Source organism: Miniopterus natalensis, chromosome 10 (genome assembly GCF_054644295.1).
Source record: "Miniopterus natalensis isolate mMinNat1 chromosome 10, mMinNat1.hap1, whole genome shotgun sequence".
NCBI classification, from domain to species: domain Eukaryota; kingdom Metazoa; phylum Chordata; class Mammalia; order Chiroptera; family Miniopteridae; genus Miniopterus; species Miniopterus natalensis.
In genome coordinates this window covers 2,556,629-2,573,448 of record NC_142090.1, presented here as the reverse complement: position 1 = coordinate 2,573,448, position 16,820 = coordinate 2,556,629, and the positions used below count along the sequence as shown (strand labels likewise).

Below are 16,820 nucleotides of genomic sequence, written 5' to 3'. Positions count from 1 at the left end.
AGGATGCAAATTAAAACTCTCGCTTGAATTCTCTCTCACTGAGAAGTTGACTCACGACATAAAACACCCACATCAAGGCAATGCCACTGCTGTTAAATAATCATCTACGAAATGCACGACTAACTAAGAGTACATGACTGAAAGTAAGAGCAATTGGCCAAATTTCCTTAAGTTACAGGCAGAAAGGTTGCAAGTTTTTAAAAAATGGTCTTCCAGGCCTGGCGGGTGTGCTCGCTGGTTAGAGCATCAGCCTGTGCATCAGGGGTCAAGGGTTTGATTCCCAGTCAAGGGCACGAGCCGGGGTTGTAGGTTCGATCCCCGGCCCTGGGTGTGTGGGAGGCAACCAATCTACGTGTCTCTCTCATGTCGATGTTGTTCCCCACCCCACCCCACCCCCACCCTTCCACTCTCTCTAAAACCAACGGAAAGAAATATCCTCAGTTGAGAATTAACAAAAGATTTTTTTTAAATCAAAAAAATTAAAGAAAGAAACAAACAAATAAATAAACGTCTCCCTGGCATTTCCTTGTTCACGTGTCAACATAAGGATTTAGAAAGAAAGCACTGAGGCCAAAAGCAACGCTTCAGCCTCTCAGCTGGAGCCTTTTCCTGGAGAGTCCGGTCAGACTGAATGGTGAGGACCGATTTGTACAAGAGAAACAAGGAAACGCCGGAAGCGCATCTGGAAAGCAAAGCATCGGTAGAATCCCTTACAGGGGGAGGTATAAACAAGGGGAAATCCTGCAGTTTTTAAAATCCACAGAATTGCCGCTCATAAGGACAATTTCTGAACTATCCAGATACTTTTGGGTATGGTGACAGCAAACAGAAGTAAACAAGAGGAGGAGAGCTGAATGACAGCACCACCGTCATCGCCATTCTAGGCTGACGGGCCGTAGAAGAAATGGCAATAGACAGAGGTAATGCTAAGGGCACCTGTAATGAGGCCTATTTTCTGCTCACTGATAACTACGCACAGTAATAGATCAGTGAAAAGAGCAAGCGCGGAGTTAACGGTTATTTCATGGCCAACGGGGTGAGACTGACAGGAATCCTGTCCCACTAAAGCTGGGCAAGATGAGCCTTTAAATACCAACTGTAGAAATGATTACCAACATTAGGGAATCTAGACCGAGCACCCACATGCTTAAGCCAGGTCTCATGTGCACGTGAAAGTCAGTGGCGTCAACAATTACACATTTATATTTTTTTGTAAAGAACAGCCAAATAGGGCCCTCGGACCTTACCTAGCTCCTTCACTTTTGTGACGATCTGTGCTACGAGGGAGGAGTCGCAGCAGTCTGAGGAAGGCACTGGAGTGAAAGAAGAGAGTCATGCAGGTTTTTGGGGGAGGGGAAAAGATGAAATATATTTAAAGTATTACAAATGATTAAAATTCCTATTCCTATGACCATTCTCCTAAAATAAATGCTTGAAAACTAAACAGGGTTTAAAGGCTGTCTTTAAAACATGCGGGTGAAGGAAATACACAAGTAAGGAGGAAACACTGATCAAGATAAAGAACCAGCCCGGCCGGCGCGGCTCAGCGGTTGAGCATCGACCCACGAACCAGGAGATCGCGGTTCACTTCCAGTCAGGGCGCATGCCCAGTAGGGGCCATGCAGGAGGCAGCCGACCCATGACTCTCATCATTGATGTTTCTCTCTCTCTCCCCTTCTCCCCTCCTCTCTCTGAAATCAAGACATGTTAAAAAACCGAGTTAAAGAACCAACGTCCTGGATTTCTATGCACTGTTACCACCACACGGCTGAGACTTTTAAAAGCAAAATTGCATTTTATAGCTGAAAGATACGCTTATTTTACTTTATGTAAACAAATTGTTTTAAGCTGGAATAATGAGAGTAATAAAACTAACTTAAGCTTCATGCAATACTTGCTCAAACCAGTTTCGCCAAAGGAAGGGATTCGCGCAAAGCCCGCTCCCCGGGAGTGGCCGGCGGCCCGGCGGGTTCCCTCACCGTTGGATGTGGGCACGTAGGGTCTGCACATGCTACAGTCAAAGCCAGAGTCGGCCGCGCCCTCTACGTCCTCTTCGGCGTTCAAGTTCTGGCAGGCGGCGTGCATCCATCTGGAAAGACCGCATTTGTACGTGAAAAGGAAAGAAAGAACTATACTGAGAATGGTTTTTGTTTAAAAACAGGAGTTGCCAGGCCCCACACTTCAAGCCCCCAAGCCTAAAATGCTCCCCACCTCGCCCGCTGACACACAAACACGGTCAGAGCGGCGGAGGAGGGAGGGAAGGGAATGAAATGAGTACGAGGAAGGGAGCAAAAGCCTACACAAGGCAGGCCAACGGTCTGACGACCGCACACTGAAGACCTGGACGCTCGCCGGAGCCAGTGCACAGACTGAGAGGCTGCACATGGTGTCGTGTGCGCCCCACGGGGGCCCCTGCTCAGCCACTGAGGCTGAGTGGTAACCGGGAAACAAAAGGAGTCGTCTGGCCCTGGAACTGGGAATTGCAGGCCGAGTCCTTAGACGCCTGCAGCGCCGGCCGGCACTGCTAACACTACCTGGGGAGCCAACTGTGCACACGGCACGAGGGGAGCCGGACAACAGGACAGCACTTGACTCGGAGGCTCCACGCAGACGGTGCAGGGGGAGCGGGAGTGGCACCTAATATCTATCTAGAGTTAGTGTCGAGAGCTTTAAAAAGTGGTTTAAAGAAAACAGTGTGTGCAGTCCTTTGCAAAATCTAATAAAACATTCAGAAACCCTCCTAGGAAAATGCATATATGTAGACAATGATTTGGCTGCATCTAATTTCAAGGGATGTATAAACCCTCAAAAAGGCCCAAGTTAAAAATCTCTGGCCTGGCCCTGGCCAGTGTTGCTCAGTGGTTAGAGTGTCGGCCTGGGCACCGAAGGGTCTTGGGTTTGATTCCCAGTCAAAGGCACATACCTGGGTTGCAGGTTCGATCTCCGCCCCAGTTGGGGTGAGAGTGGGAGGCAACCAATCGATGTGTGTCTCTCACATTGACGCCTCTGCCTCCCCCCCTGCCCTTTCTACTCTAAAAATCAATGGGAAAATATCCTCAGGTGAGGATGAATGGGGGGGAATCTTTAGTCTGGAACTGAGAAGACAAAACTGGAAACTTCTCTGGGTCTCTCGCAGACTACACATCTGGAAAGCAAAGCTGCTTCTTAAATTTAACAACCGTTTGTGCTCGTTTCGCCCCGCCCGGCTCCGAGCGGGGCGCGCACAGTACCTGTCGCACTGCCGGCACTGCAGGATGAGGTCTTCCTCCCGGTAGTTCCGGCAGCAGACGGGGCAGGAAGACAGGCTGGCACAGGGCGCGCACTGCGTGTAGTTGTTCTGCCACTCGCACCTCAGGCCCGCGGACGTGGCGCCGCAGTGTCGGCACCAAACGCACCTGAAAGCCGACGTCCCCCCAAGTCGCAATTTTACTTAGTTGTTCAGCGAGTATAACTCAAGAAGCTACGCGTGAGCACAAGAGGGGAAATTATTTAACTCACAGTTGAAAATTCTGACTCGTGATATCTATCATGGTAAACATGCATTACGCAGTTAAGCAGACACGGCTGATTTTAAAAAGAGCAGTAGCGCGGGCAAGTTCTGAGCCTGAGGATGAACGGGAGACGTAAACCCCGGGTACCATTTGCACTTCCAGCCTCCTTTGGGAACCGTCTGCAAGGGAGGGTCGAGGCAGTAGGTGTGATAACTGATGTCGCAGTCATCGCACAGCAGGAGTCTCCCAGGGTCCGTCGCCTTCCCGCAGGCCTCACACACGGTGCACTCGAGACACCGCCAACCTTTGCTGAGAACCACTTTAGTGATCTGGAAGAGAAACAGCCGGCCCCCGTGGTTTATACATCAACCCAGGCCGATCCACTCAGTGAGTTCTGCAGAGGCTGACGATCATTACGTTGACACCATACAAGCTGTGCCTGTTTATTTCTGGGTTTTAAAATATTCCCAGTTAATTTCTAAAATAAAATATTCAATGTTTATTATCCTCATAAACAAAAATTCTAATTTGTTTATATTTAAGAGTGTTAAGGGTTCTCAGACCAAAACGTTTAAGAACAGCAACCTTATCTTGAAGGTTCTCCAGAAGGACATCAGGAAGCTTAAAGAGAAGCTTCGAAAGGTTCAAACTTACCCACAAATAACTGCCTGACACAAAAAGGCTCAATGTGTTTTAAAGGAACAAAATCCCGACTCCCTTCAATATACTATCACAGTGCACAATGTCCACGTTCGATCAAAATCTACTAGATGCGAAAAGCAGCAGGAAAACATCTCCAAACGAGCAGGAAGATTAGTTCATACAGGGAGAAGTGCCATTTAAACACAAAGACATGAAGGGAAAAACTTAAATTCAAAACTACAAGATGATAAACGATAAAATGGAACTGAGATTAAAGAATAAAGTTACCTGAAAAATCCCCTGGCTGGGCTTCAACTAGATTACACGCTACCTAACAGCGGCGAGTTTTGGGAAATGTGATAGAAACTATACAAAGTACAACACAGAGAAAAACGGGGGCGGGGGGGCACAAAGTGTCAGTAATTGGGGGAGAATGTCATGCAGTTTCTCTCCCACAAACACACACAAAGTGAGATTCTGGAAAGGGGGGGAGGCAAAGGAAACAGGAAAAATTTTGAAGAAATATGGCCAAGATCGACCCAACTGATTAAAAACATCAACCTCCTGGCCCACGGAGCCTAACGGAGCACCCCGGGTACACGGTCAGGCTGAGAAGAGGGAGTGCGGGGAGAGGCCCGGAGGGCTAAGACTTTTTATGAAATACTCTCAACTTTTATAATTAATAAACAGGATGTATCAACTAAACTCAGGCCTTAGAAGTAACAGTATGAAGTATCTTTTAAATTAAATGTATGCCTTTTTATGTTTTACCTTTTTTCAAGACAATAGCAGGATAACTGCTACAATTCAAAGACAATAGATTTACCGAGTTAGTTTCTTCAGGTAAAACCTGAAAGGCAATACTGAAAGTATCTAAGTGTCGTCACGTACGTACAATTACCGACAGTGTTTCAGTAATTCTAGGAACTGGAAGCGGGGTTCTACCCAAATCAAACACAATCAAATTCAACTGCAACTGTGTTACGTCACTTAAACGTAAGCGTGTTTACCTTAATACTGACGCAGTATGGATGGTAGCATTGCCCGCACTGGGAGCAGGCCAGCAACCTTCCCTCCGCGCCTTGGCCGAAGCTGCCGCAGACCACGCACATGTCCTGAAACGAGGAGCACGCGGGCGCCTTTCAAATGAGGCACCAGGCGAACGTTTGATGACATTTTCAAAGCACCTTCTTTGCTAACACAGCTCCAGCGCTAGGCATCAGGTGGCCTCGGCGGGCGTAGGGGGGAAACGGGCCGGGGGTCGGGAGTGGAAACCGCGCGCAGGGGGTGCAAACCTGATGCAGAGTGAACTTGTCGCTGCTGGAGAACAGGACCACCGTGTTGTGCATGGAGTTCTCGTCTTCGTCCCTGCTCGACGAGGCATCGGCCGCGGACACCTAGGGACGCGGGACAGACAGAACACCGGGGAGTTTATCCCAGGGCCGCAAGGCGGCGTCGGCGCGCAGAAGGCCGACGGATGTCGTTCACCGCGTCGGCAAAGCAGCCGTAGGACTGTCTGCAGAAATGCGGAGACGACCTTGGAGACTCCAACGCCTACTCCCGATTCGCACACAGAAAAAGGTCAGCAAGGTACGAAGGGACAGCGGGGTCCTCACCCTGACTCAGGGCGTCGACTAAGAAAAACACAACAGAACCAGAGCCGACACCGTATGTTGTGATGAAAGACTCAGCGCTGACTCCCCGGGATCCAAACAAGACAAGGCCACCGACCTCGCCAGGTCCAGCGGCACTGTGCTGCCGGCATCGCAGGCGCAACACGGAATCAGGAAGGCTCCCGGCGGAAGGGACGTAACCCCTTGTTTGCCGGCATGACTGCGTGTGTGCAACACCCAATGAACTCTACAGATCAGCAAGGGGAAGCGGCGAGGGAGCTAGCGAGGCTGTAGGAGGCAAAGTCAGCGCGCGGAAACGAGCGCTGTTTCTAGGTACCAGCAGCCACAGCCACACTATGAAACTGGGATCACGCTGCCGTCTACAGCGGCATGAAAAATACGGGCGGCTTAGAAACGCATCTGCGAAACGGGGAGAGAAACCTGTGTGTCAAAAACTAAGTAACGTCACTGAGAGAAATTAAAGCCCTGAAGAAATGGAGAGATTCGCAAAGTTCATGGGGTAAAAGGCTCAATATGGTTAAAACGTCCATTTCCCCTACACTGATCTGTAGTTTGAATGCAAATCCAACCAAGATCCCACCGAACTGATTTGTAGAAATTGACAAGCTGATTTTATAATTCTCACAGAAACACGAAGGACTTAGAACATCCGAGAGAACTTAAAAAGTAGAAAATCAAGAGGCTCACGGTGTCTGATTTCAAGAGCAGTTACCGAGTAAGAAATCAGGAGAGCACAGTACTAGCCTAATGACCGAGGAAACTTTAAGAGATTCCAAAATTAGATCCACAGACAGACAGACACCTGATTTTCAAAACGATGCAAAGGCAATTCAGAAAACGGCACTGGAACAACTGGATGTTCAGTGTCCCGAAAAGTAAACTCTGACCCGTTCTCACAGCCGCCATAAAAGTTAACTCGAACGCGATCAGAGATTAAATGCGAAACCTAGAACTTCTCCAGAACTTCCACAAGACAACACTGAGGACCTTCATACCCTTGGGTTTACGCAAACATTTCTCAGACACCCAAAACACAATCCACGGAGGAAGATAAATCAGGCTCTGTCGAAATGAAAGCATCTGGTCTACAAAAGACTCAGTTAAGAAATGAAATGAATTTGCTTTCTTAAAAAAGGACCGGGCCCCGTGTCCCGACTCCTTCTGTAGTAAAATTAAACAATCCCACCTGTCTCCTGATCTTAAAACAAAAACTAGAATTTGAAAATCAGAATTTGGGGAGAATAGTTACTGCGGGAAACATTACTTGCCAAATAGTTTTTTTCAATACACCTGTAAATAAAGCCTCATCGTGTGTCAATCAGCAAATACTTGTCAATCTTAAAAATGTGAGAGTCACAAAGTCCTTCACATCTCAGGGTCGGTGCTCACCTGCAACCTCGCGTTTCTTCCGTGAACCGCTTTACAACGCTGAGAGCAGCTACACCGAAAACTCAAAACGCCAACAGAGCTTTTTCAGCTAAACAAGACTATGACAGGCGTTCGCCCTTTTTTAAATAATAAAGAAAATATATTGCATTTGGATTTCGGGGGAGGATCGGCATGGAAAGAACAGAATCAAAACGGAAGGCAAGAGAAAAAAGGTAAGAAAGTAGAAAACCTGACCAGAAGTTTGTGGTTTTTTGTGTGTTTTTTAAAAAGCACAGTAGAGATACAGTAAAATTAACAATTTTAGCATCTACATAATTTGCTGCCCATGAGATCAGCGTGGAGAGTGGACGTGTGGAGGGTCAGAGTGAACGTAAGAAGGAGGGAGCCTTACCCCGGGCAGCACGACAGCCCCCATTCCGCTTTTCAGCTTGGACCTGCCTCTGCCGCCCCGGCCCGACAGTCCTGCACCGCGAGGCCTCCGCTTCCCTGGGAACCCCGACCCTCGGCCCTACAGGACAGACAAGGAAAAGTCAGCATTCGGTACAAGCCCCAGAGAATTTAAGACCCAAGTGGGAGATAAAACATCTTATTAAATGTTACACAAAGAGCTGCTTCTTTCTTTTAATTCTGATCAAATATTGAGACCAGGATTATTATTTGTGTCTTTCAATATATTCTGTGTATTTCTATCTTTCAATATGTATTCTGCAAATTAAAAAAGACATAAAGTGCCTATAACCTGAGAATCAAAACTCTGGGTCTGTCGGGGCGTGTGCCTGGCACCCGCAGGCCGCGGCCTCACTCCCCCCGGCCTCGTCCTGCATTCCAGGTGCCTAAGGACGCCCAGGGCCCCCAGTACGTGCACGTGCGACACCTGTACTCGGTGTGCGGGGGCGTGGGGAGCGCCTCTGGCTCCCCGGCCTCTGGGTAATCGTGGTCCTAAGAGCGCACACGTCCGGGGGACGCGTGGGCAGCTCGAGGCGCGTGTCCCTCTCACAGCCTCCCGAGTCCTGCTCTGCCCCACTCGAGACAAGTGCGCTGAGCGACGCGAGGTCGCAGGGCCGGCGGGTCGGGCTCTGAGCCACTACCCTGAACCGCCGCCTCCCCCAGAGCCCGCCCGCGCGGCTCCTTGCCGGAGAACTGTCCGTCCGTCCCGCAATCCCTCGGGTGTCTGTGTGGCTGAACGCGTGGCCTCTCTCTCATCGTACTTAGAGGGGCGTTTTTTACAGACAGGAAAACCGGGGAGGGGGGAAAGGCTTGCTTTAAATCATCTCTGAGGACTTAAAACGGAAATAACTTATCGGAATTTTTACCCAACATGAGAAAAAAATTCTATGGGAAAACACGTTAAATTCCCCAATATTTTAACAAGTTAAAATACTAGGGTTACGTGTTGTGGGGGTTTTCTTGTTTATACTCAGACTTATTACTACCTCAAAAAACCTGGCACCTACATATCCATATATATATATTGAAAATTATGAAAATACTCAGGAAAATGCTTTGCTGTTTTTTCCCTAACAAGCTAAATAGTGTACCTTGTGCTCAACTGATGTCCCTCATCACAGCGTGAAATGCTGAACTCAGTACCTATTTGGCAGAACGCTTTCCAAGTTGATAATTAATGATTATATCGTGAGTGTAAGACTCATACACACGAGTGAAGGGGGGGTGTCTACTTCTCCGTCTGTTTTAATAGCACAGCCACCTACCAATTTTCAAACTGCCCCCCCATCCTCTGAAAGCGCTGTCCTTTGGGTCCCCTGAGCTTCTCTGACCAAAGGGACCGCAGGGCTGCACTGGACCGTTTCTTCTAGTCCTTTCATTAACAGGTAGGAAACCCGTTTTCTTTAAGTGAGTGATTAAATCAAGACTCTAATAATCTCCGTTTATTTTTCCCCAACATCCAATGACACAGGTAAGAATAAGAAAATCAGTGGTACTTGCTTCAAAACTGTCAAAGAGTCATCTTTTATACTCTGAAAACGAGTGTTTACAGTTTCAGCACCTTGCATGACATCAGAATGAGCTCAAAGACCAGTTCTTCCAACGCTGGTCGGAAATAAAGTGGCCTCTGCAGCTCCTCTGAACCTGAACCACCTCGCCCCAGAATTACAGCGAATGCAGGGGACCACGGCAAGCTGTCCTCCAGCCAGCAAAAGGTTTCGACTTTTCAAACGGTTAACAATTTTTCAAGTTAATTTTCTGCCCTTCAAAACGCACCAGACAACGTAACGTACTTCAAGGGCTAGCAGAGTGGCCGGGGCACGGAAAAGGGGCCCTGTGACTTTGAGGGTAACGCAGCCAATAAAATCTGCTGTGTCCTGGCATTTCCTCTGCATCAATTAGCACAGTAACAGCCTAGTGTCGTTTTTCTTTTAGTCTCTTCCAGGCAACAGGATTTTATGGTGTCCGAATAAATAACCAAGTCCCTAACGGCTGCCCAGCCTGTGCGACAAGGGTTTCCCCCGATAATGCTAATGACGACATAAAAGAAACTGCGGAAAAGGGCATTAAAATTCACACTGAAAATCAGACATGTAAAATTGCAATTTAATTTCCTCCCAATTCATGTTTTAAGTGCAAGCACGCTGCTGCTTCATGATTAAAGTTTTAGGTTAAAAGCATGGCTCTGGTAGCTGAACTAGTGAGAAAGGAAAGGTTCGATTCTTAACTTCTACTCGGAGAAAAGCAGACAGAAATGATACATGAATGTAAATGCGATTTTATTTACCACTTTGATGCTCCAAATGGCACTGCCAGGAAGCTGCCTGGGTTTAAAAATGTCCCGACCTTCTGAAATGTCTGGGGACCAGGAAGGCGGGCTCACTGTGTTATGGGTACTCCAAGCCCCCTAGGATATGGCAGGTGAGAAAACAGATGTGTAAAACTCAGCAACATAAAAGGTCAAAGCCAGCAACTAAGGAATTTCAGGAGAGCAAAAAACAAATGCAGACGTGTGGAAATTTAGGACACACTGCTTCAGGTTAGGGAAAATAAGCTTATCACTTACAGTGACTTTACACTTAACCGTTTGCAGCTACAATTTACATTAAATATTTCATCAATACAATGAAACATCAAAAACCAAGGCTTATATGACATCGACATTTACTTAGGCACTACAATTATAACACCAAATAAAATGAAAGTCAACCGAACTCGAACGTGAACACCGTAAACAGCTATTGCGGATTATGTTCGCCTAGCAGAGATCAGCCCCCGGGAGGGAGAATGGGTCACCTAACCTTCCAGAAGGTCCTGTAACCTCTCCTACAAGCAGCCTGGCCAGTGGGCCAAAACTGCAACCAGAAAATGCAATAAAAACCAGCAATCCGTAGAGACGGTCACTGTAAACTGTGGGAAGTTAGTGTGTGACGTTCAGGTGCAAATACCAGGACGGTCCTAGCATTTCATCCCTCCCTTTGGTGACCATTATTGTGGGTTTTGGTTTTTAGGCGACTGTTATACTTAGATCACATCCCAGGGATTAATTTGAAAAGCAAAAAAATCTTAAAGCAATTTGTCCTAAATTTGCAAGTTAAAATGCCTAAAGTACCTGATTATTTATACAAGAAACAGTATCTTATTAGAGCAGTTACAATAAAACTAAGACATTTTACTTCCAAATCACCCCATCTGGAAATAACCTGGACTAATCCGATGATGGAAAATGTTTACTCCATGAAGATACCATTTTAGAGAAAAACGCAAAACAAACAGTATAGAACCAGGTTTGAATGAGGTAATTCGACAAGGCACACTATACACTTTACCAATTAGGTGACCCAAACTAACAGCAGTACTTACCAGGTTTCTAGAATATTATCAAACTATTAATCACATAAAGATGCCACCGGGAATTTAAATAATCAACCAAAAAGAAGCTCCCGGCTACCCTCCGTGGAGCAGTCAGTCAGTGGGATAACGGCATTTACGGGGAAACCACGCCACGGAGAGGCCTCCGCGCGTCTCATCCACACAGCTGCTGGCTTCCAGCAGCCCGACCAGTTCTCTGCCCTCCCTGGCGACCTTCGACCTTCCTCAGTCTCCACTCAGTTCCTCCACTGCCCGCCTTTCCTGGGGCTGCACCCGAGAGTCCCGTCCGTGTCGCGTCCCCCGCCCCCCAAAAACAGTCTGGTCGGCAATGAGGGCTGCAAACACCCTCTCGGGTGGTTGTCTCCCAAGGTCCCATATTCTGAGCGCAGCCGGTTGGTGTGACTTTCAACTTCCCTCATACATAGAGTGTTTCCATTTTCTCACAAACTCTCAAGTTCGCCACGTCCAAACTCTCTCCCTGAGCCAGTCCGGGCTCCGCACCTAACCCGCCTTCAGAAATGGCCTGGGAGACGTGGGACCTGTTCTTCTCCCTCCACCTCTCCCCTCCTGCCTCTTCGGTCCCCTCCCCGCCACTCCTTCGGTCCAAACCGCTGGTGAATTCGGTTCATCCGATTCTCCAGTCTTGTCCCAATCACTCTGCTTCCCTGCCCTCTGCTCCCGGCCCAGGCCCGCTGCCCACACCGGCTCCCTCCAGGCAGCGGCCAGAAGGACTTCAGAACGGCAAATCTGGTTGAGCCACTGCTGCTTCAAACCCTTCAACGGTCCTCGGTGCTCTTCAAGCCCAACCCTGCCCTCTGCCGCCCTCCCACCTGGGCCTGCGGCAGGGGCCCCCTGCTATCCTTGGAACACGCCCAGGCTCTGCACCCGCCCAGCTCTGCACCCGCCCAGCTCTGCACCCGCCCAGCTCTGCACTCGCCGGAGCCCTGGGGCTCAGGCCGCCTCCAGCTCTGCCGGCTGCTCCTTCCCAAACCTCAGGTCCGGCCTCGACGTTGGTTTGTGAGTGAGGCCACCTCCCTTACCACACCTTTTGCATCTTCTCACAGATCACAATTTGTGGCTTATAATTATTTAGTGGCAGAGAGCGGGGGACGAGATGTCTGAATTGGTTCTCGCTAGTTCCACTGGTTTTTCTGAGGACATCTGGGTAACGTACATCTTAAATTCCTTTTGATAGATGGTTTAACGTTATGTCAATGGGCAGTTCTTAAAACATACTGTAAAAAGTCCTACTTGAGAGTGATGTTATGTCATCCATCATAATTTAAAAGTTGGCTCTGATGCCAAAACCGTATCTCATTTTAAAAAGCATTAATACTTCATAAACTATGGATGGACAGAAATGAAGGGTTCTACAGATCCACAGTGTTTGGGTGTCATTTCAGGGGAAATTGGAAAACCACTCGGGCTGCTACGAAGAACATATGTAATAAAAACCTGGGTAATTGCATTATGAATTTAGTAAGTATGCTCTGTAAGACACTGGAAGATAAATTACGTGTGATTTTATAGGAAAAGAAGAAAAAGTATGATGTACTGAGATATTTTGACAAAGAAGTTACCTAATATATTCCTTAGACCTTAAAACTAAAACACAGCTGTAATTATTTAGTTATAAAGTATCCTTCAGGTCTCAGCTTCGATAAAAACCAGACCGTTCAGAGGTTAGAGCCCTGTCGGCTGCAACACGGTTTACACTGTTGTTGCAGGTGAATTTACACTGAATTTACACTTGCTACACTTCGATTTAGAAGAGACCAGGCTCTTTCTGTTTGCTGCTGTGTTAATTGTTCTGTTTAAAACTTACCAACCACATCTGTTTTTTACTAAGCACTTACAATTTTTTGCATGCATAAACACATCAATAAACGCTGTAGTATGATATGAAACGTACTAATCCACCCACCAGTTATAGCCTAGAATCTTGGATTTACTCACCTACCAAAAAAAAAAAAAAAAAAAATCAACCTGCCAAATGCCCTGTTACTCTTTACAAAGTATCTACAAAATGAACTAAAAACAAAATGTTCAAAGTATAGCTAGCTGGCAGCAAGAAAGCTAAACAGACCCGACCGCTAACAAATCCTATAAAAACTTTAAAAAAATACTACTTGCCCGGCTGGGCGTGGCTCAGTTGAGCGCCCAGGCGACGGGGTCGACTCCCGGTCAGGGCGCAGGCCCGGGCTGCGGGCTCCTTCCCCAGCAGGGGGCGCGCAGGAGGCGGCCGATCCGTGGCTCTCACCACTGATGTTTCTCTCTCTCTCCCTCTCCCCTCCTCTCTCTGAAATTAACATATTTCTAAAAAAATAAAGAAATTCACGTAACAGAATAACGGATTTCCAATATAAGGCCGTGCCCATTCCTGCTCAGGAGCATACGATCCCAGTGCCTCAGCAATGACCTAAGAAGGCAGGCGCTGCCTGGTCCCGGGCGGGGCTCCTGTGCGCACGCTCGGCAGCGTCCCAGCGAGTGATCGGCGGGGGCTGTTCGGGGCCCAGCCACGACCAAGATAACGGGGAGGGAACCCGCGGCCGACAGAACGCTCCTGAGGTTAGCAGCAAATTATGAAGCAGGAGCGAGACAGTGACGGCCGAGGAGGAGGCAGGACACCCGCAGGCTGGGGGAGAGGACGGCAGAGCAACAGCAAGCGCGAGGACAGGGCTCGATAAAACAGGGGACACCCGGGAACACACACTACTCAGAACACTCGTCAACAGAAAAACAATCCTAACGGTCCCGCAGCTGGGACAGGTGTCTCTAAATAAGGAGAGATGCTGTAAAATTTAACGGGAATATTTACGATGCCATATCCTTACAGAATGTAATGTGAATTATCGGAACCAAAATTAAGTTTGAGAATTAAATTTCCATTGCTAAGATCTTTTCAGAGCCAAGACTACATAATTATTATACATAAGTATTCAAGAAATAAAAAAGGAAAAAACAAAACAAAAACACAAGAGAAGACAAAGGGGCAGAAAAACCGGTCTGCGAATAAATACCTCCCTTGGTTGACAACAGTGTAACTTGCCGTCTTTACAGAATAAAAATATGTCTGGGCCTGATTTAGAGATGAATTCTCACATTAAAATAAAATACAATCTTATTTTTCTACTGATCTTACAATTCCAAGAGCAGATAATCAAGACATTATTCCTATAAAAAGTCAAAGTTTCAATCAATTTAAATGGTGAGACTTGAAACGCCAAATTGCCGCTGTGACTAAACACTTCTGCAGTGTTTGATATCTGGCCATTTTATAGAAAGTTCAGAAAGTAGGAATTTTGTAGAATAAGTAACTCTTAGGTCCAGTGTCTCCGCTTTGCACGTAGCTTCACTCAAGTCCCCGTTAAAAAGAACTGGATCTGACCCTTAAGGGGTAGAACCCACATTATTAAAACAATCCCGGGAGGCGCTAGCTCCCTTCCCTTCCTAAAAATCAACAGTACAGTTCTGAGACTTTTCCAAGAAACCAGTTATAAATCCTAACCTGCAATGTTAGTTACACTCTACCCAAAACTTTGCCTTTTTTTTTTTTTTTTTTTTTAGGCTCTATTGTTACTGTAGCCTAGAACTAAAAAAAAAAATAAGTATCTTCTACTAGAAGCTATGATCAAACAGATTAATTTGCATCTCGCAACTGAGCTGAAATTCCAGATAAGCCCACCCCAAGTTTAACAGTGTAAATTCACAGCTTTCTCCAAAGATGTTCCAAACACCCAAGCCAAGGTCACCTGTCCGGTCTCCCTGAAGGCGGGACCGCGGTTCTCGGACCAGGGCCACCCACAGAGCCGCACGACGCCCGCGCCCTACCTGTTTGGACCGAGGTCTGCCCGGAGAGAACTTTCTCTTGGTGATGGCCGGCTTGCCCATGCCGATTTTTGGAGTGACCGCGAAGTACGTGGTGGGCAGGATGTTTCCCACAGAGGCACCGAGCGCGGGGGGGTAGGGGCGCAGCACGTCGCGCGTGGGCAGGTCCGAGGGGCGGGCTGGGGAGCACGCGTGGGCCTTGCTCGTGTCCGCTGCGGGCGGGCGCGGCGACTCCGGCCCTGTGGGCGATGCGGCGGCTTCCTCACGGCCGGAACCGTCTTTCGCAGGGCTCTCGGGGGCGACGGGTGTCGCAGGGCCTGCGCCCCTCCCCGCTTCTCCCTGCACCTGCCCCAGGGCGCCGGGTCCCGAGGGGCCCGCGGTCCTCTCCTCGCTCGGGGACGCCGAGGCCTCCAGCACCGCGGGGCCAGGCAGGGCGGCTTCTGGAGGCTGGGCCTCGGCCTGCGGCGCCTGGAGCGCGGGGACCACGCCGTCCTCTGTCACCTCCAGCGTGTCTTCGCGGGGACCTCCGGCACAGGGGTGCGACGCTTTACAGGGCGGCTCCACTGTCCCATCATCGACTGCATGAGAAGCCCGATTTTCCAATTCAGGAAGCATGTTGTCTTGAGATGACTCTGCAAAGTTCGGGACACGCGCGGTGTTAACGGAGGTGTGGATTTTCACGTCTTTGCCTATGAGGGGGTGTGAGGCGTAAACTTGCCGCACAAACACAACAGACCAGAAAACCTCCGAAAACGTGGTCTAAATAGTAGGATCCCCAGGGAGTGAGGTTATTTCTGGTAAGAACATTAAAATAGCATTTCTAATATAATTCTATCACACACGTAAAATGTTTTACAACTTGAGCGCTTACAAAAGTATTTAAAACTTTGCAGGTGAAGCTGTGCTCGATCAGCGCTGGGCCGCGAGGCTCCGGGAGGCTCGGGAGGGCCTGCGAGGGCCCCGAGGAAAGAGAGGCCCGGCCTAGAGCAGAAGCTCTCCTGCGGCCGCAGGCGCCCACCAAACTGAAGCGAGCGGCACAGGGCCGGCCTTGCCTCCCCGGGGCCCCAACGCCCTCAGTGCGGAGCCTCCTTCCTCGCCTCCAACTGAGGAAGCCAACCTGGCCAGGCAGCGAGCATCACTCGGTGTCAGAAAGGCCTCCGGTCGCCCACCAGCAAGTTTCACATCAGGGGGCTAGTGTTAGACCGTCACCCCAGCCTCAGGGGACGGTAACCGCGAGGTCCGCTCGCAGGGGCCCCAAGAGCTCCACCGAGTAAGGCCGCCGGTCAGAAGCACTCGGCACCTCGCGCACCAACCACCGCGGCGACTGCTCAGTCGCATTAACAGGGACACTAATGCCCCTTCTACACTTCGCCACGGTGAGTGAAATGCACCCACGTTCTGGTATCAAAACGAAACCTCACTTCTCATTCCCACCTGACTGAAAGACCGTAGTTGAGGAGAAAACGCCAAATAGCACAGCGGATTGCTCCTAATACGGTTAAACACAAAAACGCTCTAAAAATGCTTCCGCTCCTCCTAGAGAACGTCCCATCCTGCAGAATCCCACTGCCCCTTCTCCGCAAGGACAGGGCCACTTAACTGAAAGACGTCATTACTGCGACGTGCACCTAAGCGGCAGGAAGCAACTCTGCAGGGGAATTAATCTGAAAAGTCGGCAAGGACACGAATCTGCACAGAAACCACAGGCAGGGCGGGAAGGCCATGGCATCAGGCAGCGAGGAGACCGCGCCCGAGGCCTCCCGGGGCTGCTCCCGGCGAGGGCCTGAACCTCTGTGAACTCCCCAGCAAGGAGCCGCGCCTTCCCCAGCCCTGCTCCCTCCACAGCAACCTGAGCAAGGTTTCTATCGGCTGCCAAGCGCCAATTTCCAAGATCAGCACAGAACCTCGTGCTCCGGCTCGTGAGCAAGCAGGGCGAGGACGGGCAGGGAAAACACTGAGGGTTCTGACTGCACTGTGACAAGACTTATGATGATAGATAATAATAAAGCTTTGCCCT

The 16,820-nt window shown here is 49.0% G+C and overlaps 1 protein-coding gene across 1 annotated transcript in view; it reads right to left on the bottom strand.

Moving 5' to 3' along the window:
• Positions 1 to 16,820, bottom strand: part of KMT2C (lysine methyltransferase 2C) — a 179,842-nt gene that overhangs the window by 57,261 nt on the left and 105,761 nt on the right. The window contains exons 13-21 of the mRNA XM_087821306.1: positions 14,807 to 15,435; positions 9,891 to 10,010; positions 7,548 to 7,664; positions 5,429 to 5,530; positions 5,144 to 5,248; positions 3,639 to 3,820; positions 3,231 to 3,395; positions 1,980 to 2,089; positions 1,248 to 1,313 (exon numbers count right to left, since the gene is read on the bottom strand). Of these exons, the coding sequence (XP_087677432.1) occupies positions 1,248 to 1,313; positions 1,980 to 2,089; positions 3,231 to 3,395; positions 3,639 to 3,820; positions 5,144 to 5,248; positions 5,429 to 5,530; positions 7,548 to 7,664; positions 9,891 to 10,010; positions 14,807 to 15,435 (1,596 nt within the window). The remainder of the gene's footprint in view (positions 1 to 1,247; positions 1,314 to 1,979; positions 2,090 to 3,230; positions 3,396 to 3,638; positions 3,821 to 5,143; positions 5,249 to 5,428; positions 5,531 to 7,547; positions 7,665 to 9,890; positions 10,011 to 14,806; positions 15,436 to 16,820) is intronic.